Below are 27,015 nucleotides of genomic sequence, written 5' to 3' on the forward strand. Positions count from 1 at the left end.
TTACCTTAAACATCATCAGATGACGCTCTGCGCTGGGCCCCGTAAACCTGTAAATCCTACGACGGTGTCAGTGCGTATACCTACGATTCTATTAATAGGCCTGCGAGAACGTAAAAGTGGGGATAGGTGGAGCGAGCGAACGTCTCAAATTTTTGCAGTCCGCCCAATCCGGCAAACTCCTCAGCTCCGCACAGTACTTACTACTAAATCGTTTAACACATAGAAAAGTGTTTGGGCTAGTACAGTTGAGCTTTGGAAATCAAGAGTACAAGATATATCGCTTGACTAAAGAAATGCGTCCGGACAGGTCTGTTCGGAAGCCTAGTTAGTGGTGGGGCAAGCCTAATTAGTGGTGGGGGAAGCCTACTCGACCAGAAAAATCCAATAAAACGGATCTACTCGACTAAATCGTTTTACTAAACTACTCGACTAAACTGTAGTGTCCATACACTAAACTACTCACCGCTCGACTAAATTACTAGCCGTGTCCTTAAGGGATTACGGGAGTTCGGGGGCGGGGGGGGACCTCTCCATTTTCCTTTGGAAAACCTGATTTGATCTCGAATGTACCACACTTTGAGATACACTGCTTTATTGCACTCTTCACTGAAGCTATGCATAACATCCTAAATTCTATGCGTATTCGAAATATGTAACTGCTAGACGTTTAATGATAGACATTAGACGTTTAATAAAAAGCATTATGCTTTTACGTACCTCTGACACCCGTCGCAACTGATCAATTTCCTGATGTAATTGGGAGATCTTTTCTGCATTACAGATCGATGCCTCCTGTAGAGAGGTTCTCCATTCGCGTTCGAGGCGCAATTCTCTCTCAACTCCAATCACTCTTGCTTCCCTCTCAGCAGCTTCAACTCCTAAAATCCTGACTCTTTTTTCCGCTCCTGATCTCACACCATCCATTTCCTTGCACCTAATTAAGTCAAATTAATGATCCTTGAGCATTAAATACACATTGCACTCTCAGATTATATCGAAAAGCAAATATACTATGTACATATCTATAGTAAATCACATTTTATTTTTATCGCGTTAAATAAAAATGAGTTAACACTTTCAACGCTTAAATGAATGATACACTGTTTAAAACGAATATACCCTATTACTTTATAACTTAACCAGTAACGAAAGACTGAAAAGTATAACCCCTACTTTCAATTTCCCTTCAATTGAAGTATTCCGAACTTTTTAGTATTTCAGCTTACTATTAGAGTATTGCCTCGAAATAAGCAAGTGGCTCGGGACCGAACCGTTGCTTATTTCGAGGGAGGTAGCTATTCGGCTTGACTTTGTTCTTGAAACGGGACGATAGAGAGCGCGAGAAACGAGTGAGAGATCCGAGGTAGCGGCAAATCATATAGTGATCGGCCGAGCAGCGATGTTATTTTTGAACAAGGATAGAAAGCATTATATACATATATTCCATCCTTCTTCTACTAACCGTTGTCACTGCTCAGTCGAGCGTGAAATTTATTACCCTAAACATCGGCTTCGCGCTTTCATGAACCTCTCACTCATTTCTCGTACCTCTCACTTTGCGGGCGACTTCAAACAAAGAAGAGGGGATAGCGACTTGCTTATTTCGAAGTCGAGACCACTTGCTTATTACGAGGCAATACTGTAGTTGTAGACGAATTTTTAGTAATCAAACGATTATTAATTGGATTTCTGTCAACACATGATGGTGTTGAAAAGCCTGCTCTGAACTAAATAGGACTAATCAGTATACCGTATTTAAACTTGTAATATTCTATAAATGTTCCACATAACCGTTTGTATGTTGAATATGAATTTGTAAAATATTTTATATTCCACTGCGCGAGACTTCTTGTGAGCAGAGAACAGTACACACCCCCACTGCCGTACAGATTATGGGTGCATACATAAAAAAAGAAAAAAAAATATGCACATCGAATTGAGTATCCTCCTCCTTTTCGAACTCGGATAAAAATAGGCCTATGACGCTAGGCGGCACTTCTTTTGTATCGAACAACGAGAGAATCACCCTGTACATATACAGGGTGTCCCAGAACTCATTTTCACCCTGTGAAGGGGTGGTAGCTGGGGTGATTCTGAACAACTTTATCCTTTGCGGAAAAGTAGTTTGAAGCTTCGTTTTTGAAATATTAAGCAAAAACACTGACCAATCCGAGCGCGTATAGTGCGCAGGCTCAGGGACGGCAGCGTCGGCTACGAAAGCGGGGCTTGACGTAGATCGCGAACGAACGGTACCCCGTTGGCATAGCACAATAAAAAAATTGAACTGGTTGAACATTTTTAATTGTTGTTCAAAATGAATACAGAATCTAATCTCTTGTCGCCTGTCATAACGTAAAAAAGGAAATTCTAAACATTCTACATAACAAATAAAAATGTTTGAAATCGAATAATTAATAAAAATTTAAAAACAATTTAAATGAAACTTATCCATTCGTTCCTAAATTAACCTGCTATGCTGAAAGCAGATAATTCCCACTGAGTCACTGTGTCGATCTTGAACATTCGAGGAGGAAACAAATTACGAAGAACAGCTGATCTCCAGACGAGATCATTGAACTCATTCAACCACACGGTCACTATCACTTTTCATAGAATTTTCTTTCAGGTAAATAAACATTTTTATTCACTGTCGCGTTGCTATTGCACTGGAAACGAATGAAAAATATGTAATATTCCGCACTACTTCGTAACGTTTTCACGACGTTATTGGTCTTCTTTTCCAACTTCAAATGGGACTGCTAGCTTGAATGTGTGAGGTCTGTTTCGCTCTTTGTCCTTTTCTATGTTCGGTGACTTCAAAGGGTCGACACGAGCCTCTCTCGGTTACTCTTGGTTACTGAGAATAACAGATTTATGACCACGAACCATGACCTATTTCTGAATGTGGAAAAAGAGAAAAAGTGAAACAGACCTCACAACATTCAAGCGGGCAGTCCCATTTGAAGTTGGAAAGGAAGACCAATAACGTCGTGAAAACGTTACGAAGTAGTGCGCAATATTACATGTTTTTTATGTGTGTCCAGTGCAATACCAACGTGACTGTGAATAAAAATGTGGTTGAGTGAGTTCAATGATCTCGTTTGGAGATCAGCTGTTCTTCGTAATTTGTTCCCTCTTCGAATGTTCAAGATCGACACAGTGACCCAGTGGGAATTATCTGCTTTCAGCATAGCAGGTTAGTTTAGGAGCGAATGGGTAAGTTTCATTCAAATTGTTTTTAAATTTTTATTAATTATTCCATTTTAAACATTTTTATTTGTTGTTTAGAATGTTTAGAATTTCCTTTTTTACGTTATGACAGGCGACAAGAGATTAGATTCCGTATTCATTTTGAACAACAACTAAAAATGTTCAACCAGTTCAATTTTTGGTAATTATTGAGATTAGGTTACACCTCACCGATTTTGATGAAATTTAAATATATTGTAAAACTCAACATTTTGAACAACTTTTTCCTATGGACACACACGGATGGCCAGAATTCAATGTGTTAGTTTCAACAGTTTTTTGAAAATATCTCGGGAACTAAGGCCGAACGGCGGTTATATGTATAGGAAAAAGTTGTTCAAAATGTCTAATTTTACAACATATTTAAATTTCATCAAAATCGATGAGGTGTAACCTAATCTCAATAATATAATTACCCAATTTTTTTATTGTGCTATGCTAACTGGGTGCCGAGCCGTTCGTTCGCGACCTACGTCAAGCTCCGCTTTCGTAGCCAACGCTGCCGTCCCTGAGCCCGCGCGCTGTACGCGCTCGGATTGGTCAGTGTTTTTGCTTAATAATTCAAAAACGAAGCTTCAAACAACTTTTTCGCAAAGGAAAAACTTGTTAAGAATCACCCTAGCTACCACCTCTTCACAGGGAGAAAATGAGTTCTGGGACACCCTGTAGATATGTGGTGGACCACCACTTGCCTGTAAACGTTTACGCGGGAAAATTTTAATTGAGATTTATCTATTATTCATATTTTTCAGTTATGTGCTAAATTTTATAACATTCAATTTTTTTTCTAAATTACTTTTAATATTGATATCGCCAAAATTAAAATTTTGAAAATTTCTGGTTCGCTTATATCGCCATTTTCCCTAGGGTAGCCTGATTTGAGCGCAAGTGTATGTACGTACTGCATATAAGTTCACACTACTGAACATACATATTATTATTTAACAATTATTTTAAGTCTACTTTAATTTACGAGAATTAGTAAGAATGAAACAATTGTCGTTCGAATAATGAAATTTAAAGAGAAAGTAAACAGAATGACATCCAAGTCTTACTACAAAAGTAAAATCGTGCTAAAAAATGAAATTATTACAGTCATTAGCGTAAGTAGGCAAGGTGGATTTACATCCTCCAAACATGTAAATTGGTCCCTTCTCTAAATTTCAGATTTCCAAAATTCCATAATTCCAGAACTTAATAGTTACGTCAATGATTGTAGTCACATCTTATTAAAAATCCTTAATTTTATTAGCGGCACTTCATATCGTACTGATATAAAACTAATTTTTGTTTCCTAAGGTATGATAATTCTTTGTTATGAAGCGCATACAGAAACCGCATGTAAGTACAAGACCGAATTAAGATTTCTGGCGTCCCGGGGCCATAAAAACTATGAAAACCCATTGGTTAATAAACTCGACTCAAAAATTGAAATTTATTCTGAATCAAATTAGATAATATTTAATCGTAAGAAAAAAAGGCAATACTAAAAAAAATTACATTCAATATTTTTTTATGTAATGGATAGAAAGCTTACAACGGTGCCCCTAAAAAGTGGGAACCGGGTTGTAGCCCCCCTTAGACTCCCCCTTAATCCGACACTGTAAACATCACTAGAAGAAATAGTAAGCACAGCCAACTCTAGTACTGTCCACCGATGACAAGATGTCCCGCGGAACGGGACAGGGGCAAGGCGGGACCCTCGTTCGCTCCACCAATTCCCCACCGTTTGACGCTTTCGTAAAGCCAACGTTTGGATTTTTGACGACGCACGTTACATAGGCGTAGGATTTCTGTGTTTACGAGGGTCGGGTTTTTTGACCTACCGTTAATCATTTCGTACTTCATTTAATATATTTAATATATCATTTCGTACTTGAAAAAAAACCTCAAGTGGTTTAGTTCGATTTCGAAAAAATTACTGTTTTCAAGCATATGCCACTACCTTTCGGATCCACTGTATGTCTACGCCAATGCTCGCCTCGCACTATCTCACTCAGTTTCGATACGTCTCATCGACTTTCTTCGTCACACGGTCTGAATTAGTGTGCGTAATCGTTTTAGCCGATAGCTCGCTAGAACTGAAAATGCGTGTGAAGTGAGGTGTCTCCCTTCCATTCTGACCAATCAGATTTGCGGCCTTCTCATGGGACATCTTGTCATTGGTGCACAGTACTAGCTATGCTGAACAACGTGGCAACACCGCTTACGTGACAATCGGGAGTCCTATTTTCAAAAACAGAGTCCTGTGCTCGGAATTGTAATTAACGTCTTTTTTTAATTAAAACCTGTAGTAATATACAGGGTGGCCCACATAACTCTTAACAGTTCGATATCTTGAAAACTATGACATCGATTTTAAAGTTCTTGGTCTTAAGTTGCATGGATCTGAAAGGCCTTTCTAACTACATAAACATGAAGTGGTCCCCCTTTCTTCTTTAATGGGGGGTGGGGGTACCTTTATAATTTTAAATGGAACTCCTTATAAAACGTTACATATTTAGATTCTACAGGAAAAAACAAGTAAATTTTGTCTGAAACATTTTTTTGTCAGATATTTCCATGATGAGATTATAACAGTTTGAAGTTACGACTTGTAGGTACTTACTTCAATCGCTCGAAAATCGCGTTATTGAATTGCGTCTGTGAAATTAGCACCTCATTTTCAAAAACCAAAACTTTTAGCAACAGTTCTATTTGCACCCGCAATAGTTCTATAGTTCCTGATAGGTTTCAGAAATAGTTCCGGCGAAATACCAGAAAAAATAGCATTTTGAAAATATGAGATGCCAACTTCGCGTCGCACCGCATCATGCGAAAAATGTTATTTAAATCATCCTACTGACGATGAGAACGTTTTCATGGATAACTGAGTCAAACCCAAGAATTTTATCTACAAGGAAGTACCTACAAATCGAAACTTCAAACTGTTATAATCTCATCTTGGAAATATCTGACAAAAAAATGTTTCAGACAAAATTTACTTGTTTTTTCCTGTAGAATCTAAATATGTAACGTTTTATAGGGGGTTCCATTTAAAATTATAAAGGTACCCCCGCCTCCCATTAAAGAAGAAGGGTGGGCCATATCATGTTTATGTAGTTAGAAAGGCCCTTCAGATCCATGCAATTTGAGACCAAGAACTTTAAAATTGATGTCATAGTTTTTGAGATATTGAGCTGTTAAGAGTTATGTGGGCCACCCTGTATACTGTTTTGTATTAATTATGAATAAACAATGCATAAACGTTGCAACTATGGCAAGTAGAAGTGATGTGGTAGTATAAAATTGTTACAAATGTGATATATGTAGGATCGGGGGGAATGAAACAATGTTAACGCGAATCGTTTGTTTAGTGTAGTGTTTACTGAGTATCTTAAGGCTATGATTATACAACTTAAACTAACTAAATTAAACTACGCTTAAACCCAATCGACCGTTATATTTCGCCTGTTCGCCTGACAAGTTACGCCTATGGCAGTTTTGTTTCGACTGACTCTAACTGTTATCGTAACCTTTCGCGGCGGCCGTGTCTTGACCCGCCGCATTGACAAAAACGCGGTTCATCGCACCGATCTTTATTTTTATATATATCGGGCCTCGGACCTTGTTACCTGTACGCGCCTAAACACAGTTGTCGCAACGTCTTTTTCCGTGTTTATGCTCGCGTGCGTTGGCCTCGTTGATTTGACCGTGTCATCGGCCCGGCCGAGCCGCGGACATGAGCACCCGTGGATGCACCCTTTTCCCACATATATATTTTGCTCGAAGTAGTTTGGTGTTGTGAAGCATGATATTTGAAATATTTACAGTGATTTCAAGAAAATTTAGGTATGAAGCAAAATGAAACCATCTTTGGATCAGATTGAAACATTTAAGAATTGATAAACGTGTATATAAGTTAATAAAAACCTTGAAACAAGCGAAATTATTGGAACGAAACCAAAGAGGTTATGTGAAGTCTAGAGAGTAGTGGGGAGTCTGACGACGTTGATTGGCTGGGAGTCTAGGAGTCCGGGAGGCAGATAGAGTAGGGTAGGTGTTGATATATTCAGACCGGACTCCCGCGGTGTTGCCATTTTTACTTCAGCACGGCTAGTACTAGAGTCGGCTGTGTAGTAAGATATTTGATTACTTTACATGTCAAGAACGATTATCAGAAATAAGTTAGTCGAGAATTACATCTTAAAGAGAAAATTGCATATAACTTTGTTTTAAAGAGTATTATCTACCCTTAAAATATTTAACCCTTTTTTTACACTCTATATGTGCATATCGCTACTTATAAAAAAATCGGTAAATCAAAAGGTATCAGTTTAAAGAAAATACCTCATAAAAATTTTAAGCAAATATCACTGATTTTCAAAAAATCGCAGTAATAATCCTTTTTACACTATTTACCCCTAATATCAACCCTTAAGGGGGTAGACACAGCACGTGACCTCTTCGATTCGGGACGTCGATATTACAGCAGTTATTTCGTTGGGCCTGGTGGAGCCACTTGCGTGGTCTGTTACGAACTTGAAAGGTTTAATTCTCAGCTAGCATGCACGCAACACGATCTAGGAAGGCAACAGCGCCTCAAGTAGTTTTACAAACACATTCAAACGCTCATCTCGTCAGAGGCATCGCGACGATACGCCTGAAGAACGAAAGCGAAACATTGGCGCGTGTTTAGAGTGAGATCTACGGTGATCATGCTATCTTTCTTTCAACCCAAATGATAGAATTGTCCCGTTCCGATAAATTCTGACTGACCAAACGCGTGGATTTTACATAGCACACCGTAGCACTCCTCGCTGCTGAAAAATATATACCTGCACCGAAGGAACGTGCAATCTGAGAATTATTTTTGGAAAAGGTTATTAACTTTTTTAAATAAATGTTTTTTAATTAATAAAAGTATACAGGATACGTCATGCAATTGGGACGGGTTATATCTTGAATTTGGTAAGAGATAGGAAAAAGCTGTTTATGTAAAAGTTCAATGGTATGATAATATCTATTTTTCTGTGATTTCATTTTCTTCGTGAATGCAACGATGCACTCAAAAAATGCAAATCCATTTTTTATTTAAGTGGAATTGCATTTTTTTTTACTTGTGTCAACTCCTTGAAACATTCTGCATAAAAAAGTACTATGGTACTAATAGAACTAATAAATGGAGGGACCGTGGAGAACAGGGAACCAGACGTTGCATGCATCCAGCCGAGGTGTCGAATCTCGGATTACATGCGACTACCAGCCAAGCTTGAACGTAAAAAGGGACAGACAGTGGAGGAGAAAGAGAGAGTCCAATGTTCAAAGGAAAGAGCCGAAACGTATCGGTGTGACTAAACTAAGTCAATTATAAAACTTTTTTATTTTTGACTTTTTTTTACTGAAACTTTTACTAGCGCATTGGTGAAATTTTTGTGATTAAAATGATTCCAAACACGATATAGTTGGAATGGGGCGAGGTTTGTTATGGGGCGCTGTGAAAAATCCAGGCGGGCGGCATCTTAGCGAAAAATCTTAGCGAAAAGGGACAATCTCAACATTCAGAATGAGAGAAGGACAGCATGACTGTAGTGCGTCTCACTCAGCATTCGGGCGATGTTGCCTTTTTCGCTTACCTTCGCAGCACAGTTCGAGTGACGTAATCAAGCTAACGCTTGATTCTGACTACGATTCCAAATCGACAGCCTTTCTACTTAGACGGCACCTTATAACTACTAGCTGAACTAAATTTGTCACGTGACTTGCTCTGTAATATCCAGATAATGGCGGAACTCGTCTTTGGGAATGCTTTTACGGGAATCGGTTATTCGTCCTTATATGACGAAGATCTTGAGCTGAATAAGGGCTCATTCGAAAGAGGAAGGTTCAATGAAAGGGGCTCAACAAATCGTTTTAGTCACAAAACTCTAATAGTTACCTAAAATATACTTGGATTCAGTGGGCGTATTTTCTCGATTTTTCCTCTACTTTGGACACTCATATTATTAGATATCAACACAATCTCGTTAAACCATCAGTTGAGCCCCCTGCATTGGACCTTCCTCTTTCGAATGAGCCCTCACCCAGCCCTAAGTGTTCTCATATAAGGACAAATAACCGATTCCCGTAAACCCATTAATAGGCCCATATTTGCCGGTAATGTCACCTCGCTGCATTACCCGTGTCTACCCCCTTAAAGAAGTATGTTGTAACGTGGTGACACTCGTGCCCCCCCCCCCCTCCCGTTACAATCGCTGCGCTTTCCCCACCCATACACCCACCTAACGCTAATCTCTAACCCTTCCCTCACCTCACCCCTTTCTCCCTGCCCGCCGATGTCGGGCCGATGGAGGCGACGGACAGAAACAGCGAGGACCACCCTCAACAGGAGCTTCGAGGCCAGCGACAGATCCACCCCTCCAGCAAACACGGAGCAACGTGGGACTCCCAAGAAATTCCAACGAAGCGACCCAAAGGAGTACAAAACGTCCATCCGGAGTCATCTGTCGCCGAGCCCGAAGACCTCAGCCCACCCGTCACCGCAGAAAGTCCGTCAGCCCCATCGATCCCGATCACCGGTGTATCGAAGATCGATAATCGATCAGTCCCGTGCCGGAAGAGGCCCCCTTCCAAACCCCATCCCCTCCCCAAAGTATGTATCCCGCGACGGCCTTGTCGTCGCAGCGGCGACGACGAGCCGTCAATTAGCCTTAGGCACCTTAGAGAGCGAATAGATAGCGATTTTGTGAGGAGTATTGATAGCGATTTTGTGAGGCGTATTGATAGCGATTTTGTGAGGAGTATCGATAGCGATTTGTGAGAGATCTTGATAGCGATTAGTGGGAAGGCGTTAGCAGAGCAGGAGGGTGTGTGGCGTGATTTTGGTAAGCCCCTTATCATATTCTAGTATTGTTTTGAACCCCTTCTCGTTTCGACCCCTGTTTCTGTAAACGACGCGTAACGTACTTACCCCGGTGAGGACCTATTCCAGCCCTGTACCTTCCCGTCCCCCACTATTTCCTCCTCGCGTACTCCCCCGCGAAACTGTGCGGACGAAAGTGCCCGAATCCCCTCCGTTGTAATGCCCTATACCCCTTTCCCTTTTTCGATATCGATTGCCACAGAGAACCCAAATCTGTATTTCGCGACCCCCCCCCCGGATAGAGCGAGCCCTGAAAGGGTCACAATGTAAATAAATATATTTAAATTATATCGATTTTAAAAATATGTGCGACTTTTTTCCGAATAAAAAATTAGGAAATATGAATAAATAATTTTTTAACGATAACGTACTTCTCCAAAAAATCTGAAAAAATTACACATTAATAGTCATAATGTTGTGCTATACCTGTAAAAATATGAACATGGTCACGTAAAAGTAAAGGCAATATGAAACTTTTTCTCAATTTTTTAATCATTTATGATTTTTTTGACTACGTTCCACCCCTTCGAAAAAACTGAAAAAATTGGAGATTACTAATTCTAATAAGAGCTTTTTACTGTATAAATATAAAAGTGGTCACTTGATAACTTCGATAAAAAATCAATGATTAAAATCTTTTTGAATTTTTTAAAAATCGAATTTGCATCCAAAAACTCTGAAAAAATTCTCGGATATGCATATCAATTGGTACAATAACCATGATTTTTTTCAAAACTTTCTATCGAGCAGAACGGGAGATATTAACGATAAACCGAAAAATGATTTCCACCCCGTAATCACCCCTATAGTGGAGATAACGGATCATAAAATAATTTTTAACAAAAAAAAAATCCGACTTCAAAATGCACTAAAAAGTATAAAATAATTTCCATTTCATTTATATCTGTATTCCACAGCTATTAATACAATCTACTTAATCATTAAATAGGATACTAAATATATTTCAAAGTTTTCGGAGGCAGCGCAAAATTAAAAACTTTTCCTCTACTAGGAAGATCCTAGTTCAGGTGTCGGCAACCAGTGACAAGTGACCCATTTGATAATTTCAAGTAAACAATATTCAATGGGAATCAATATACCCATTGCGAATTAACTATACTGCAGTTCACGAGTGACCGCACTTAACTCGCGCAGCTAGTGACCTACTGAGGTCTAGGGAGATTTTTAATAGTGCGTGTGATTCCCCTTTACAGCTTGCTTCTTACTTTACGTTCACATCATTTTTTTCCGGAAAATAATAGAATTTTCATTGCATCGTGAAACTTTACAATATCATCACCGGTTTTCAGTTATCGTACGTCATATATTTCTGCCCACCATTTATATGATCGCAAAGTATAATAAGAAGCAAGCTGGAGAGGGGAATAACACACGTCATTAAAAATCTCTCTAGACCTAGTGAGCGGCGCGAGTTAAGTATGGTCTCTTGTGAACTGCAGTATAGTGCATGTCCATCAGGAGTGCTGACAATTTCTCATACAATCGTTACAATTACAAATGTTTCCAACCGGACCTATAATTTTTCTCTTACGACTTATTAATTACCAAGTTTGCCATACCACAATCAAATCGTTATTGGCAGCACCGTTTGTTCGGGTATTTTTAATTTTGCGCCGCCTCCGAAAACTTTGAAATATATTTAGTATCCTATTTAATGATTAAGTAGATTGTATTAATAGCTGTGGAATACAGATATAAATGAAATGGAAATTACTTTATACTTTTTAGTGCATTTTGAAGTCGGATTTTCTTTTTGTTAAAAATTATTTTATTACACACTTTTTAGTGGAACGAGCAGTATTCGAAGTTTACTTGCAGGGACAAGTTTGAAAAATCGCGATCGGTATATTCCTTGGAGGGTAACCCTAAAGAATAGGCTTTTTATTATTATAACAATAGTTATTAACAATAAGAAGTTACATAAATTTTGGGAAATCGGATCATCGCGGAATGATCTACGAAATGTGAAATCTTTCATCGCAATCGGTGCATTCCTTGAACCAGAACGTATTTTGCAATAATGAAAACCGTTCGAAATAAAAAAATGCGAAATGTTTTTATAACGGGACCAATGGGAAAACATATCCTACAAGACGCAAAAGATTTCATTCCGATTGGTCCAGCCGTCTCGGAGTAATCAGCGAACGTACATTTCAGAAAAAAAAGTCGTTAGGAATAAAAAAATGCAAAATATTTTTTTTACGGGACCAATGGGGAGTTGTACTGTACAAGACGCAAAAAGTTTCATTCCGATTGGTCCATCCACCTCGGAGTAATCGGCGAACGTACACCGCACGTACATGAAATAGCACGTTTTTTTGCAATAAAAAGCGTTCGGAATGAAAAAATGCAAAATGTTTTTTTAACGGGACCAATCGGAAGACATATCCTACAAGATGCAAAAGGTTTCGTTCCGATTGGTCCATCCGTCTCGGCGTAATCGGTGAACAAAGGCAGAAAAAAAAAATATATATATATATATACTCATCGAATTGAGTATCCTCCTCCTTTTCGAAGTCGGATAAAAAACTCTGTGGAAAGGGGTCTCTTCGAACCACCTATCGAATGGTGTGAATCCCGTTCAAATTCGTTTGGGGGCACTTTTACCATGCTTATTCGGCTAGACCCTTTATAGGATCTGGAAATCAGAATGTTTGGAATTTTGATATTTCAAAATTGTAGAATTTTGAAATTTTGGAATTTTGGAATTCTGAAATTATAGAACTTTGAAATTTTGAATCTTAAAAATTTAAAAAGATAAATATTTAAATATATCGAAAGGAACCAGCCCGACACTGGCTTCTAGCTACGCCAATAGTTGCACTGATTTTCTTACAAGGTAGTAATATGCTATATCCTTAAAAACTTCCAATACTTATTATTAAAATTATTTAATTCATATTTTTTGTTATTATGAATTATTTTTGACGTATTATCGATTTTCGAAAGAAACTACACAAACTCAAATCAAATTTATTTCCTATATGATATAATAAACATATGTATAAAGAGAACATAAAAAAGTATGTAATGAAAACATTTAGGAAAGCAAAAATTCATACAGAGTTGTGATATATCTGTAAAACATTTTTATAGAATTTGAACAAAAATGAATATACTTGCAAATAATGAATTGTATTTACGTAAAAGACTCGGATATAGATTGGCTAATTTTCTCTTTAATTTCTCAAGAAACATTTGTAGAAAATCAATTAACCTATTACTGATTTTCTTTTATGAAAATTTCTAACATTAGTACAATAAGATATTAACATAATAACTTATTCTAATTTTTTTAAAGAAAATGCATTTAAGATACAGTCTTGCGATCGTTTAATTATAGTTTAACCAATTTCCAGAAAACAATATTTAAATATGATAAAGCGTGTTTCTTATATTGTAACAAACCATTTTAGATTAAAATTGCATAAATAGAAAAAATTTATTATCGTAAAAATCCAGTCATTTATTTAAACTATGTTCATTTTAAAACTTATGGAAATTAGAATGAATAACTTAACATGAAATTCTGTTGCATATTCTTCAAAGTAGCAATCAAAATGTTTTCTAATGACTCACAAGTAAACCTACCCAAGTGTTACACTCCGATTTTGATGAGCTTTGAATATTTTGTAGTCTAGGTCAAAATAAGAAACACGTATTTTTTTATACGTGCCCATACGGCCATTAAAGGGGTGAAACACCCTCTTGAAAAAAATCAGTTTTTATATTTCTGAGCTATTCGTGCTAGGAGACCGCGGCTAGACCGAGCGCACGAATGGAATTCACGCACAGTGATATAGAGGTATATAATTTAGCTTATTTCAGAAAAATTTGTTTTTGGAATACAACTCTATCATATATGTTTGAATTTGTCATTAAATATACTATCCGCTTTGCTATAAGATAAATTAAAAAAATTTTTTAAATTGAGGGAGGGGATGAGAATTTTGAAAAAAATGATATTTAAAAAAAATCGGAGTACACTGTTATAAAGTACATTAAACATAATAAATCTTTTGTTTGAAACTTTTTTTGTATATTTTTTACCATTTCGGCGGTATTAGTTCAGAAATATAAAAACTGATTTTTTTCAAGAGGGTGTTTCACCCCTTTAATGGCCGTATGGGCACGTATAAAAAAATACGTGTTTCTTATTTTGACCTAGACTACAAAATATTCAAAGCTCATCAAAATCGGAGTGTAACACTTGGGTAGGTTTACTTGTCAGTGTTGCTATTTTTAAACAGAACGTAATAAATATATCTTATCATTTTTCTGTTAGTCATTTTATCTTGAAATATAACTTACCTTATTTATACTTCATTATACAAAATAAAAATTACTATAAAAAATTTCAATGATAGCTATATAAATTTATATAAAATATAAATTGTTATATTTCATTAAATATAAATTTATATGTAAAATTTAATAAAAATCAAATACACAGTTAAGAGCACTAATAAGAAACCAACAGAAAATTGTACAGTATAACTTATCTAAAGAGGGTAATTAAATGGCAACTATTTTCTATCATGAGTTTATTCTTTTTGCATTAATACAAGCACACGCAATGTCTTGGTGCATTATAAAGACTGTTGCTGATGCTTATACGTAATTACATTTATAAAGATAGTATGATGTATTTAGTCCGTAAATCTCTTTGTAAATGTGAACAAACAATATGTATAACAATATAGAAACACATCCACAATATAGAAAACAATTTCATCCAAATGAAATTCAAAAATAAATAAAAAATGGTAAGCCAATGGCTAAACTGTTTAGAAAATACATAAATGATAGAAATGATCGCAAGCCAGTTTCTTAAAATATTAATTATACCCTAAATTTATCTCTTATCATGGATATTAATAATGAATATAAACGAAATAAATTATATTGCACACATTAAAGCTCAACATTTCTGTTTTACGCTTAATAACGTTGATAATTACTACATATTAATGCATTATTTGATGATGTATAAATCTATCACTTATTGCAGAAAACATGAATATTCCTAAACAATTAGTATTTATACATACATAAACACAATCCTATCGAGTAACCGCTGAGTGAAGGTTTGCCAATATCTCCGTTAACGATAAGTCAATTTGCTTCTAATAATTATTTTAGCTAATCTACTCTAAATCCAATCGCGTTTATAACGCCTAAGTAAAAAATAAATTACCTCTAACTACAACCGCTGAGCGTATCAATTGTCGATATCACACCAAACATAATTTAAGATCTCTTATTATAAGAATCGTACGCAAATACTGAAACATTTAAGGTGGCACATATAATTAGATGAATTGAAAATTGACTTTTTTCTTTTACATTTTTTTAGAGTATGATGATTCAAAAACATTTTCTTACAGCTATATGCTGCAGTTCATAAAATTAATAAAAACTAATTATTTAAGTAAACCTCAATGAAAAGGACTGGACAAAAATTATTACTTACATATACAAAAGCATTTTTCTTGAAACTGTTTTTGAAATTATTCCTCGTTGAAAAACTTTTGAAATAAATTCTTCCAAAGGGTATAGCCGGGTAAGGTAGGCAAAATGGCCCTTGAACCAAATTAAATTCAGAATGCGTCATTCGATAACATATCAAAAGAAAATACTGCACACCAATTTTCAACCCTTTATCTTAACCAGTGGGACAGGGGGGGGGGGGGGGGCAAAAGAAATGCCAGATCGTGCCCCATTTCTCCTATTTAATAACATTTGAAAATTCTGATACACTACAAACACGATAGCGTGTATTAGAGACTTTTTTCAGATTTTTTCATTGCAAATTCTAGTTGTAAAAAATGAAAAACTGAACAAACAATCTGAAGAAACGCGATTTGTTATTGAAAATGTAAGAACACTACTTTTATATTACTGTGGTAATAACATATTAATATAACTATTACTCTTGAATTTTTTCAGATTTTTTGTTGTGGTTCAACGTAGTTAAAAAAATCAAAAATCAATTATTTGGCATGAAAAAGTAACTTCTACTTCGAATTTTTATTTCCTGTTTTTTTAGATTGATTTTTGATTTTTTTAACTACATTGCACCACAACAAAAAATCTGAAAAAATTCAAGAGTAATAGTTATATTAATATGTAATTACCACAGTAATATAAAAGTAGTGTTGTTACATTTTCAATCACAAATCGCGTTTCTTCAGATTGTTTGTTCAGTTTTTCATTTTTTACAACTAGGATGTGTAATGAAAAAATCTGAAAAAATTCTCTAATATGCGCTATCGTGTTTGTAGTGTATCAGAATTTTCGAATGTTATTAAATAAGAGAAATGGGGTACGATCTGGCTTTTCTTTTGCCCCCCCTCACTGCCCCACTGGATTAGATAAAGGGTTGAAAATTAGTGTACAGTATTTTCTTTTGATATGCTACCGAATGACGCATACTGAATTTAGTTTGGTTCAAGGGCCATTTTGCCTACCTTATCCGGCTATACCCTTTATTGAAAAAAGTTAATTCGTTCACACAATCATACACCTTTAGTTAAGAGCTGGTTTTATTTAATTTTTTCTTATTCTGTTATCCACATAAATAGATAGTTTCTATGAAAAATTATAACGCTGATTTTGAACGAGTACAGTTTTCTTTATGTGCAAAATTTCAAGAATCTATTTTGTAATTTTTTACTTAAAATTATTTGATTTGTTAAAACCGAAATAATTTTACATCATGACGTCTCAAAATACGTCTAGCATAATTACTATAGTTTTACCAGTTTTTAATACTTATTCTGTTTTCATTTTGTAATATACGCTCTTTAAAGTGAATAATTTAACAATGTTTATAAGGCATATTTCGGTATGGCTGTGTATATGTACCCCCTTAACACAAGTACTTATCTTCACCAATATTACAAATACTTATATGTATACATATATGTAATAGGTAATTTTTGTCATTTATGCAGCGTTTTATGATACTGATGCACTATGATCAAAACGTAAAAATAAAATTACTGATTTTTTAGTGTGATTTCGGCACTAAAAAATTTATGTTTCTACTGTTTCATTTGCTAGAAATATAAAACAAATATTAGGTAACCTTAATTTTTCAATCTTTTAAAACTAAAATATCCTCTTAACCCAGCATTTGTTTTCGTAATAATCTTTCAGTATACATAAACTAACGTTACTATATATTTTGATATAGTAAAACAGCAATTTAAAATTTATACCAAATATTTTTACAAAAAAGAATATTCTGGTGGCATCAAAAGTTTTAAGTATATAAATCTTTTCTTCAAAATTGTATGTGAAATGGTAGTAGTATTCTGTAATTATTATCTAATTAATTAACACAAAAAAAAATGGGATGAAGTATACAAAACAAATAGTGATTGCGTTGAATATAGACAGAAACTGATTCAATTGTACTTATAAAATTACTAACATTAATGAGAAACAAATACACATACTTTTCATCCATTTTTTGGATGGTCTCGGTCATGGATAATGTCTTAGCCTCCAATTTAGTGATCAGTTCTGTTTTATGCTTAAGCGAGCCTTCACACTCCTGAAATAAACTCTATTTCAGTAAAATGTGGAATGAACTGCTCTTTCTAGGGACTAAAAATAAACCTGAAATCGTACAACACTTATAATCAACCTGTAACAATATAATGTAATGTTAAATATAAAACAGCTTTACAAAAGAATTGAAACCATGTAATATATGATAGAATATGATGACAAAATTATTCAAGTACTTTATGATACTTTAGTTTTCTTCATAAGGATTTAAGCCTTTCATTTACCATGAACGTTTCTAGGAAAGCTTTCATCATGAATATATCAAGGATAGAATACAATTACAAGCAATTTCCCTTGTAGCATGACAACATGCAATGACAAACTATGTTGTAAAAATTGCTGCCACCATAACAAAAGTTACTATTCAAAACATACTGTTATTAAAATGCATTCGAACTTGACTTCAAGCAAATACTGAGACACTCTATGCGGAATACAATAATTAATAAATGATTAATATTGTATGAGTAATAAATATACTAAGTTTAGCTTTGCAGAAAAAACAACAGCTCAAGAAAAATCTATACTGACATTATTGTCTTCAATAGTTCTGTACACATAATAATGATTTATATTGCAGCAGAGTATAATTAATTCTGTAGAGTGTCTCAATAAAGACACACTTTGATAAATATTTTATTACAAGCTTGCTGATGTACAAATTCCTAAATAATTAGATGTTAAATATTTGATGAAAATTTCAAAATTTTTTATACATTTCGAATGTATAAAATTCTGTGTTGAAAAAAATGTCATAACTTGATATACTTGTTTAGCATTAGTGGTATATAATGTTTCTGAAAGATTTAAGAACATTTTATGACTGAATTTTACTCATAACAACAATATAATCATAATACATATAACATATCAATTATCTTAAAACTTTTAGGCTACTGTGTTAATATTATAATATATAATATCTTAAATTAAATAATTTACGTTAATCATATCTAGCTATTTAATTAATTTTTGTTTTTTCAGTAATTTAGTTACAAATTATAGTTTGCAATTCAAAAGAATAACAAATACTTAAATTATAGAAAGATATTAATACTGAAAACAAAATAATTACAGAAATTATTTACAGAATCAAATTATGTACAGAATTGCTAACTGATATTATATTTAAGTATTTACTGTTTTCATTTACATGTATACTAAACATTTCAGAAACATATTCTATGTAAAGAAATTGCTATTTCTTACATATTTTCCACTAGTTGAAATATTAATAGAGTTTAAAAGTATAAAATATAAAAATGAATTTTGAAAATTGGAAAAAGATAGAGTTCTTTTATGCATTTGCTTTTTCTTGTGTTAAAGCATTAAAAGAAATCTCGTTAGTGGATTTATTCTCCTGTAAAATATTTTCAGATTTTGTTAATTCCTTGCTGTTTGCATTTTGAAGCTGAGAATTAATCTTCGTTTGTTCATTGTTACTAGAAGAATCCTGTTGATTATTAGCAGATTGTTGTTGATTATTACATTGTTGACCATTACTACTGGAAAGCTGTGGAGTATTAGCAGACTGATGTTGACTATTAGGAGACTGTTGTTGATTAGTAGAAGAATTTTGCTGATGAACAGTTGTGGTAACATTATCTGATGATGAAAGCCTTGTAAGCTTTTCACCTCGTGGTGAAGTGGGGCTGGTCTTATTAAGAATTGATTTAGAAACACTACTTGGTGTAGTAGGACTACGAATGTTTTCTCCATCCTTCATCAGATGATTATATTTCTCAAGATTATGTAGGATCTTGCCAATTTGATTTGTCTTCGCGTGAAGCCGGCTCACCATTTCGCCTTTTTGTGTTAGTTCGTGCTCACACTCCTATAATGGGAATATTTCCAAAAACAAACAGTTTAAAAGACTACCGTATCCCCTTGCAGTGGGGAAAATCTTTAATGGATAAACATTCTGAGTAGAACCAAGTTTCACTAAAATCTGAAAAGCTGGTTAAATTAAAACAAAAACAAAATGTTTTGAAGGATATGTAGATATTAAATGATAGAAAGTATGTTAGTCTAGATTGTGTAAAAAAAACATAATTGTAACGAGTTATATATTACTAAATGGAATGTTTTCATTGCACAAAGTATTTTAAAGCAGTGTAAGTCCCACAAAAATAAGTATAAGTCATCACCTGCAACTTTTTGTACATTTCCAAGTTGATTAATTTGATTTCATCGAGCTGTCGTCGCAGCGATATGATCGTATCTTGTTTCTCGTGGATATCTTTTTCCAATAGTTTCATAGCCACTTCCATTTCAGACTTCATACTAATCTGATAGAAGTAAATTAATTGATCAAACTTTCAATTTTAATCTTCATAGTTTTTATGTTAAATAATATTAATATTTCAAAAATTTCCATTAACCTGTAATTCTAATTCCTTCTCTACATCCTGGCGCATTTTCTTTTCTGCTTCCAGCCTACTTCTCAACTCTTCAATTTCTGCTGTCGTTTCAGTAATTTTAATAGGTGGTTTCCCATTCTGAAACCAGGCACATTGATCTTTATCAAACTGTTTGTTATCAAAATGACTTTTATTACAACTTTGGAGCACACACCTCATTTGTATCTTTGACTTCAATCCCTAACTCCTTTTTCAATTGTCTGTTCTCTTCGTGAAGCGATAATATATTATTTTTGGCAATAGCAAGATCTTCCTTCATGAGGGCATTTGTTGTTGTCAAAGATTCTACTTTGGCTTGAAGGTTTGTTACAGTTGCACTAAAATTGATATAAAATGTAGAATTTATATCTTCAAATTGCATATACTTAACTGATTACAATACGAATATGTGAAATATTACTTCAAGTGTCGATTCAATTCTTCGATATAATTCTTTTGATCTAGAACTGTAGTCATATTGTCATTTTCAAGTTCATCATCTGGAGATTCACCAGGTATATGATTACTATTTCGTAGATATATTGAAAAGTCAATTACACCTTGTTGACAATCAAGATCTTCTTCCTGCGACAATATTGGTGATCAGTCCCTTAGCACTGGTAAACTTGAATAAGAAATGTTATTTTTCATATGTTCAAGGCAGAGAATAACTAACCTTCACACAAAGATTGCAGTCAATCACATTTAAACCCACTAACAAACCCATTATAACAATTGCTTCTTCACTCATCATTAGAGCATCTGGCTCGAAATACTCCGACAATATATCTTCTTTATGATCAATTAGGACTTTTAAATAATCTGCTAGCTTTTTTTGCATTAATGCCATACGTAACCATGCACGTGCTCTACCCATAGCCGTCCTGGAAAGATGAACTCGGTCAGCAAACTATACATGTAGTAAATCAAATTTATCAAGGATATCATTCAAATATTCAAAACTAATTTCTTGTTATCTATTACATAAAAACAAAATAGAACAATATGTTAAACAACCTATACAGGGTGATCCTCTCGCTAGGGAACACAAAGGAACTGGCGACAATAAATCCATTGACCGCACCATGAAGACACACAGAGTCGTCTCGGCCCGGGTAGGTACCCGCTGGCACGTGACAATACGGACCTCTTTATGGTGCGGTCAAGGGGTCCATTGTCGCCAGTGTTCCTTTGTGTCCCCTAGCGAGAGGATCACCCTGTAGAATCACAATTATCTTCCAAAGATAAAGATTATTTGAAAAATCTAAGACAAGAGTGTTTGTATTATATACATGTATATTTACAACTTTATAGATTTTCTGTATTAATAATCAATCGTTTAGAAATTAATAAACGATAGCAGCATTATTCATATACAAATTCTACAAGGTTAAAAAAGGAATTGCAATATCCAAAGGTTATGATATTTTATTTTACACGTCAATTTATAAAGTAATGTAATTATACTATTTTATATTAGAGAAGTATGAAACTGAATGTCAGTTATTCATGAAATATTTTTGAAATTGATTAGTGTAAAATAAATACATAATTAGTTATACCTAACTGTGGGTAGATCACGAATACTGGACGTAATGTCCTGCGCTTCAGGACAATATTTTTCAACAAGTTGAAGTATATCCCAAAGTTCTTTTTTAGGTCCAAGGATACCCTGAAATTGAAGGCAATTAGTGCCACTTCTCGTGATGATAACCAACAATCAAATATTTTGAACGTTTCAATTACCTTTTTAGGTCGCAAACCGTGCCTAAGTACATGTTCAAGAACAATAAAGAAATGTTGCAACGGCATATGATCGGAATCGAGCATGCGACCATATTTCAAAGACGTTTCGATCAATTCTTTTACAATTAATTTCGAAATGTTAACGAGATTACTCCTTTCGATGATGACTGGATCCCGTGCTGCAAAACAACAGGTTGTTCATGCAGTTGAAATAATAACAACATGAAAACCCATTTTATAACTTTTCACTCAATTATATAATTCACTCAACTATAGACCTGATCAATTTCTCAAGGATCACAAATATCATGATATAAACATGAATAATGATTGAATATAATGTTATAAAGGACAGCTGTGCTAATAAAGAATAAAAAATGGTAACGTAGAAATGTATTCAACTCTGTGTATAGAAATTTTAAGAAGACATATCAATGGGAAGTTCATTGGCAAACAGTAATTAAGATGTTATGTAGCAGATTAATTAATTATAGTATCCTTTAGACTCACAATATTTTAATCAAGATAGTAGAAACATTTTTTAAGTACTTTCAAGTAAGAAATAGTTCTAAAATATCGTATTATTATATCGTAAAATTTCAACAATAACCAACTGTAAAAAGAATGTTTCGATTCTGATAATTTTGATAACGTAGGTTATAATAATAAATATTGAAATTGGAATAAATTTTGTATAAACTTAAAGTAACGTTATTTTGGAATAAGGAACTAATAAAGAACTTAAACACAATGGAAACGTCATACATACTACGAATCAAACACATCAAATCAATGCTGAATGGTTTGCAATCAGAAGGATAGATTAGCACAAAGCTTAAACTTAAATTCGAAGAAACAAATCAATAGAAATAAAATTCAGCGAGTAATGCAAGAACATCGAGTACAGACACAAGCGAGAGACGTGCTGCAATGGTGGTGGACTTGGCGGCATTATATCGCGAAGCTCTCGCTGATTAGGAAGCTGATGCTGACGCTGATGATCATGATGATGATGATGATAATGATGATGATGATGATGATGATGGTTTATACCACTAAGAGCGAGCGGTGGCGACGGCGTTCGTTGCATCGAATCTTGTAACGAGAAATCAACATCCTGAAGCTCTTTCAAGCAGAGCCATTCGCCATCTACAGACACTCGAAAATTGCACAGGTATATTGTATCTTGGGCGCCAGCCATGTCTTCTTCGAACATGAATCCGCCGTGATGTACACCGCCGTGATCACCCGGTGGTCTGATCTTCAGACCGTTCTGAGATTCTTGCCGCATAGAAAACCGTTCTTAATAATTGCTGTAGATGATAGCTCTCAGTACAGAGCTTTTCCTATTTTATGTTACTTAAGCTTCTTTTTCGTATCGATCGCTTCAGCGAAGGCGCTATCGATTAATTTTGCAGTATTCAATTTTATTGAGAAAAACGATTGCAGCTTTTAAATAATAAATTACTGATTCCTCTGATGATTATTTTTGACAATTTTTAATTTCCGTTAATTTGCACTCCCTTGTTAAACGATCACTTTAATCTATGTTGCCTCCGGTAATTTCGATCAGCTGACTGTACAACTCGTCTTCTTAGTAATTCGGGTATTCCGTATTGAATTAACGCTTTCGTTTTATTTGTTGTCTATTATAAATCACTTTTTGCAAAGTATTGTAGTAATTTATTTCGACAAGTTACTTTTCCAAATAACTTGTCCGATACAGAATGTTGTAGAATCGCAGAAGCACTTACTCGTAGTAGGTGAAAACTTAAATATAGATATTACGATAAAAGCGATGAAAAGAAATTTCAGCTGAAGCGAAAAAACGATCGTTTACACTGCAACGATGCTACATTGTAGCTCAATGTTGCACTGGTTGGATTGTTAACAATGGCACAGTATAGAAATTTATACACTGCCAAAGAAAACTATGTGTCGTTTGCACACAAAAAATTTCACGATGAAAATGACGACAGAACGCCGGCGAAGAGTAATATTGATTCTCCCGCCGATGTTACCTCCACCTACGATAATCAATACACGTGCTGAAGCTACGTGCTAGACCTACTGCCATCTATCAATTACTTAACTACGTCGGTACTATAGGATGTAAAGAATAAAATATAATGGAAAAACAACATCACTTAGATACATATTAACAAATGTAAAAAATTACTCACATATGTTGTTTCGACTGTGTTTGTACAAATAAACAATGTTTGTATGTTAATAAACTCCGTTTGTCAATAAAATCATAACATACATTACGTATTCATAAGGTTATGTTTCACAAACGTGTTCCTTACTAATGTAAGCTTTGAAGCTTTTTTGCAAATATACAATTACTCTTATTTAAGAAATTTTATCATAGTCTTTTATTTTGTAACTCTCGAATATGTATCTTTGTTAAAATTTTAACTAAATTCAATCAAATACGTAACGTGTATTTAATCTAAATCTACCGATTCCATTAATATTTAAGAGTAATGTTTTGCATTCTTCAAGAAATTTCATAAGTATAAAACATTGCCGGTTGAATTATAATAATTACACAATTACTAAATTAAATAAATATTTACAGTTAATTTTACTGTGTACTACAAACAGTTATGCCATTTGTTTACGTTATTGTTTTGCCACTAAGCAAAGCTATAATACTCATCACTGTACTCATATACTATTATAATATTTCATGACAGAAAAAATACCCACTTTATTCTATATTTTTCTAACATTCCTAATAACCATATGACGGAATTTTAATTCACAAGTAGGTGTTTTTAGCACGCTCCATTGAGTGTGCTTATATCACGACTTTTGTGTGTCTGTCAGATTTTGGATAAGGGTCATATACTTCTATTAATTAAATTAAATTTATATTTAATAATATAATTAAACTTATTTTATTTATGAAAAACTTATTTTTTTATGATAAATCGATATTTGAGGAATTCATTCAAGGTATATTATAGTTAATAAAAATTTGTATTTGTTGGACCGCGATGCTTTATTGAATCAAGGAGCGTGCTTTGAGTCCGGCTTGACCGCACTTATTCATAAAAAAGATAACATAGTCGGTGTATGCGGATATGAAATATAAAGAACAAACCAAATTTAATTTTGAAATGCGCGCTAAAAACCGATCACAAACATGCATCTAGCGCGCTGTGTACTTACGTCTTGGTAACCACCAGGCATCCAATTTTCTAGGCCTGGAAACAACCAAATCTGGCCATTTGTCTTCTCGTATTGAAAAGGATGACGGTGATCGCGATGCACTTTTTTCATTTTCATCTGACGCTAAACTACTCGTTAACGATTTCTCGGACGGAGATATTGGCAAACCTTCACTACTGTCCGCGGCCATGTTTACGTTTTCACTGTGCTTGCCAACGAGTGACTATACATTTATGTTCGAACTTGCGCGACGGGCATAAAATAGTTGTTGTGAATGACACTCTTCCAAATATTAACAACAGATATAGCTATGCGAAAGATTTGTAATGTATATTCGTTACAGCAAATTTAAAAATTAATGCAAATAAAGGATATGAATTATTATATATGTATATGCATACAATAATTTTAAATACATCAAAGTATCCTATTCCCTAACCTTTATTTTATAATTCCCTTACATTCTGACATCTATATGAATAGGTACGATAGTACGATAATAATGTATATACATATATATATACATACATATGTGTAAGCACGTCATCGTCAGAATAAAAATGTTTTTATAAATTATGTGGAATCACAATTCAATGTATGCATTTACTAACTTGATAAGTAAATGTAAATATTTACGAGTAATGAAATTTAAATTTTTACTAACATACATTTTCGTACCTGCGTCAGTATAAGTATTAGTAAAAAAACATGAGTTAATTTAAATTTAGATGAACATTTTTACTAGCAATTGCATATGTTATACACCAATCACATAACCAACAAAGGCTCATTTTTTGAACATAAAAGGCATTTGAGTTTGTAATAAATTGATTAATAAGTTAAGTCACTGATATTAAATAAATTTATATTTTAAATACATATTTATTGTATTTTATGTAACTGAATATTTATTAATTTATTAACTAAGCTGTTATTAAGTTTTTATTTTCATTTGTTTAAAGATATGTAATATGTCAGGTGCAAAAAAATTAATTTCGATATTATGCTTTTACTAACAAATGTATGCACCGTTTAGTGAATATATACATTTGTTAGAAATAATAGATATTTTTATATTTAATTGATACTTTTGTGTGTAAATGTATACATCGACTAGTAAATGTATTTACTAAACATTCAATCAATTGCTTTTTTACTGTAATATGTATATGTCCTGAGATATTAAGGTAACCATAAATAATATTAGTAATATGTGTGTTTATTTGTTAGGATGGTATAAGAAACAACCAACTTTGAGAAAACAGGAATTACAAAATATAACAGAAGTAAAATGCTTTCATTCAATACATTTCTTTAAATACAACACATTTTAACTAAAACATTCTTCCAAATTTTAAATATTAATCATTACTAATATTTAGTTTTTTCATTATCTCATCTAATGCAAATAGCATTAACTTTTAAGCTATGTAGTCTTTCGCAAGAATTGTCTGTTTTTGTACTTTGAATATATATTTTATTATCTGATACGAAATATATTTTTGTTTAATATTGGCAATTTATATACAGATACAATATAAATAAATGTAAAAGAAGTGTCAAAGCTGAATCATATTTATTTATTTGCTTATTTAAAGGAGACGGTTCTTTAGAACAAAATAAAAAGAACACAAGAAAGAAGTGCATTAGAAAATAAAAGTACAATGATAGGGGTTATACTTACATTAAATTATCAAGAGCACACAGAAATAAATATTTTAGCAATTACAGAAAGTGGCAGAATAAGTTGATAGAGCTATAAGTATCATTGGATAATTTTAAAATATAGGCTATACAATTATATACATTGTCTATATTGAATACAATGAGTGTTTGAATAAAATAGATTGTAATGAATATTATCAAAAGGTATATAAAATTTGAAACAGTTTATGCAACTCAGGGGAATTTGATTTACAAATAAAGTATCCAGCACTTTAT

At 33.8% G+C, this 27,015-nt stretch overlaps 1 protein-coding gene across 6 annotated transcripts in view; it reads right to left on the bottom strand.

Moving 5' to 3' along the window:
• Window positions 1-25,570, bottom strand: part of LOC114879646 (protein RUFY3) — a 178,669-nt gene extending 153,099 nt beyond the window's left edge. Inside the window, exons 1-10 of one of the 6 annotated variants that reach the window (XR_003789940.2) lie at window positions 22,948-24,746; window positions 21,895-22,073; window positions 21,711-21,820; window positions 20,825-21,032; window positions 20,570-20,733; window positions 20,324-20,486; window positions 20,131-20,247; window positions 19,897-20,037; window positions 17,635-17,732; window positions 718-934 (exon numbers count right to left, since the gene is read on the bottom strand). Coding sequence is in view for 4 of the 6 variants with exons in the window: in XM_029194748.2 (XP_029050581.1) it covers window positions 19,047-19,583; window positions 19,897-20,037; window positions 20,131-20,247; window positions 20,324-20,486; window positions 20,570-20,733; window positions 20,825-21,032; window positions 21,711-21,820; window positions 21,895-22,073; window positions 22,948-23,185 (1,857 nt within the window). In the remaining 2 variants the exon portion in view is untranslated. Of the gene's footprint in view, window positions 1-717; window positions 935-17,634; window positions 19,584-19,896; window positions 20,038-20,130; window positions 20,248-20,323; window positions 20,487-20,569; window positions 20,734-20,824; window positions 21,033-21,710; window positions 21,821-21,894; window positions 22,074-22,947; window positions 24,750-25,074 lie in introns of those variants that run through there. The other 5 variants (XR_003789941.2, XM_029194747.2, XM_029194746.2 and 2 more) reach the window with 5 other exon arrangements.
• Window positions 25,571-27,015: the final 1,445 nt, after the last annotated feature.

Source organism: Osmia bicornis, chromosome 7 (genome assembly GCF_907164935.1).
Source record: "Osmia bicornis bicornis chromosome 7, iOsmBic2.1, whole genome shotgun sequence".
Lineage (NCBI taxonomy): Eukaryota > Metazoa > Arthropoda > Insecta > Hymenoptera > Megachilidae > Osmia > Osmia bicornis.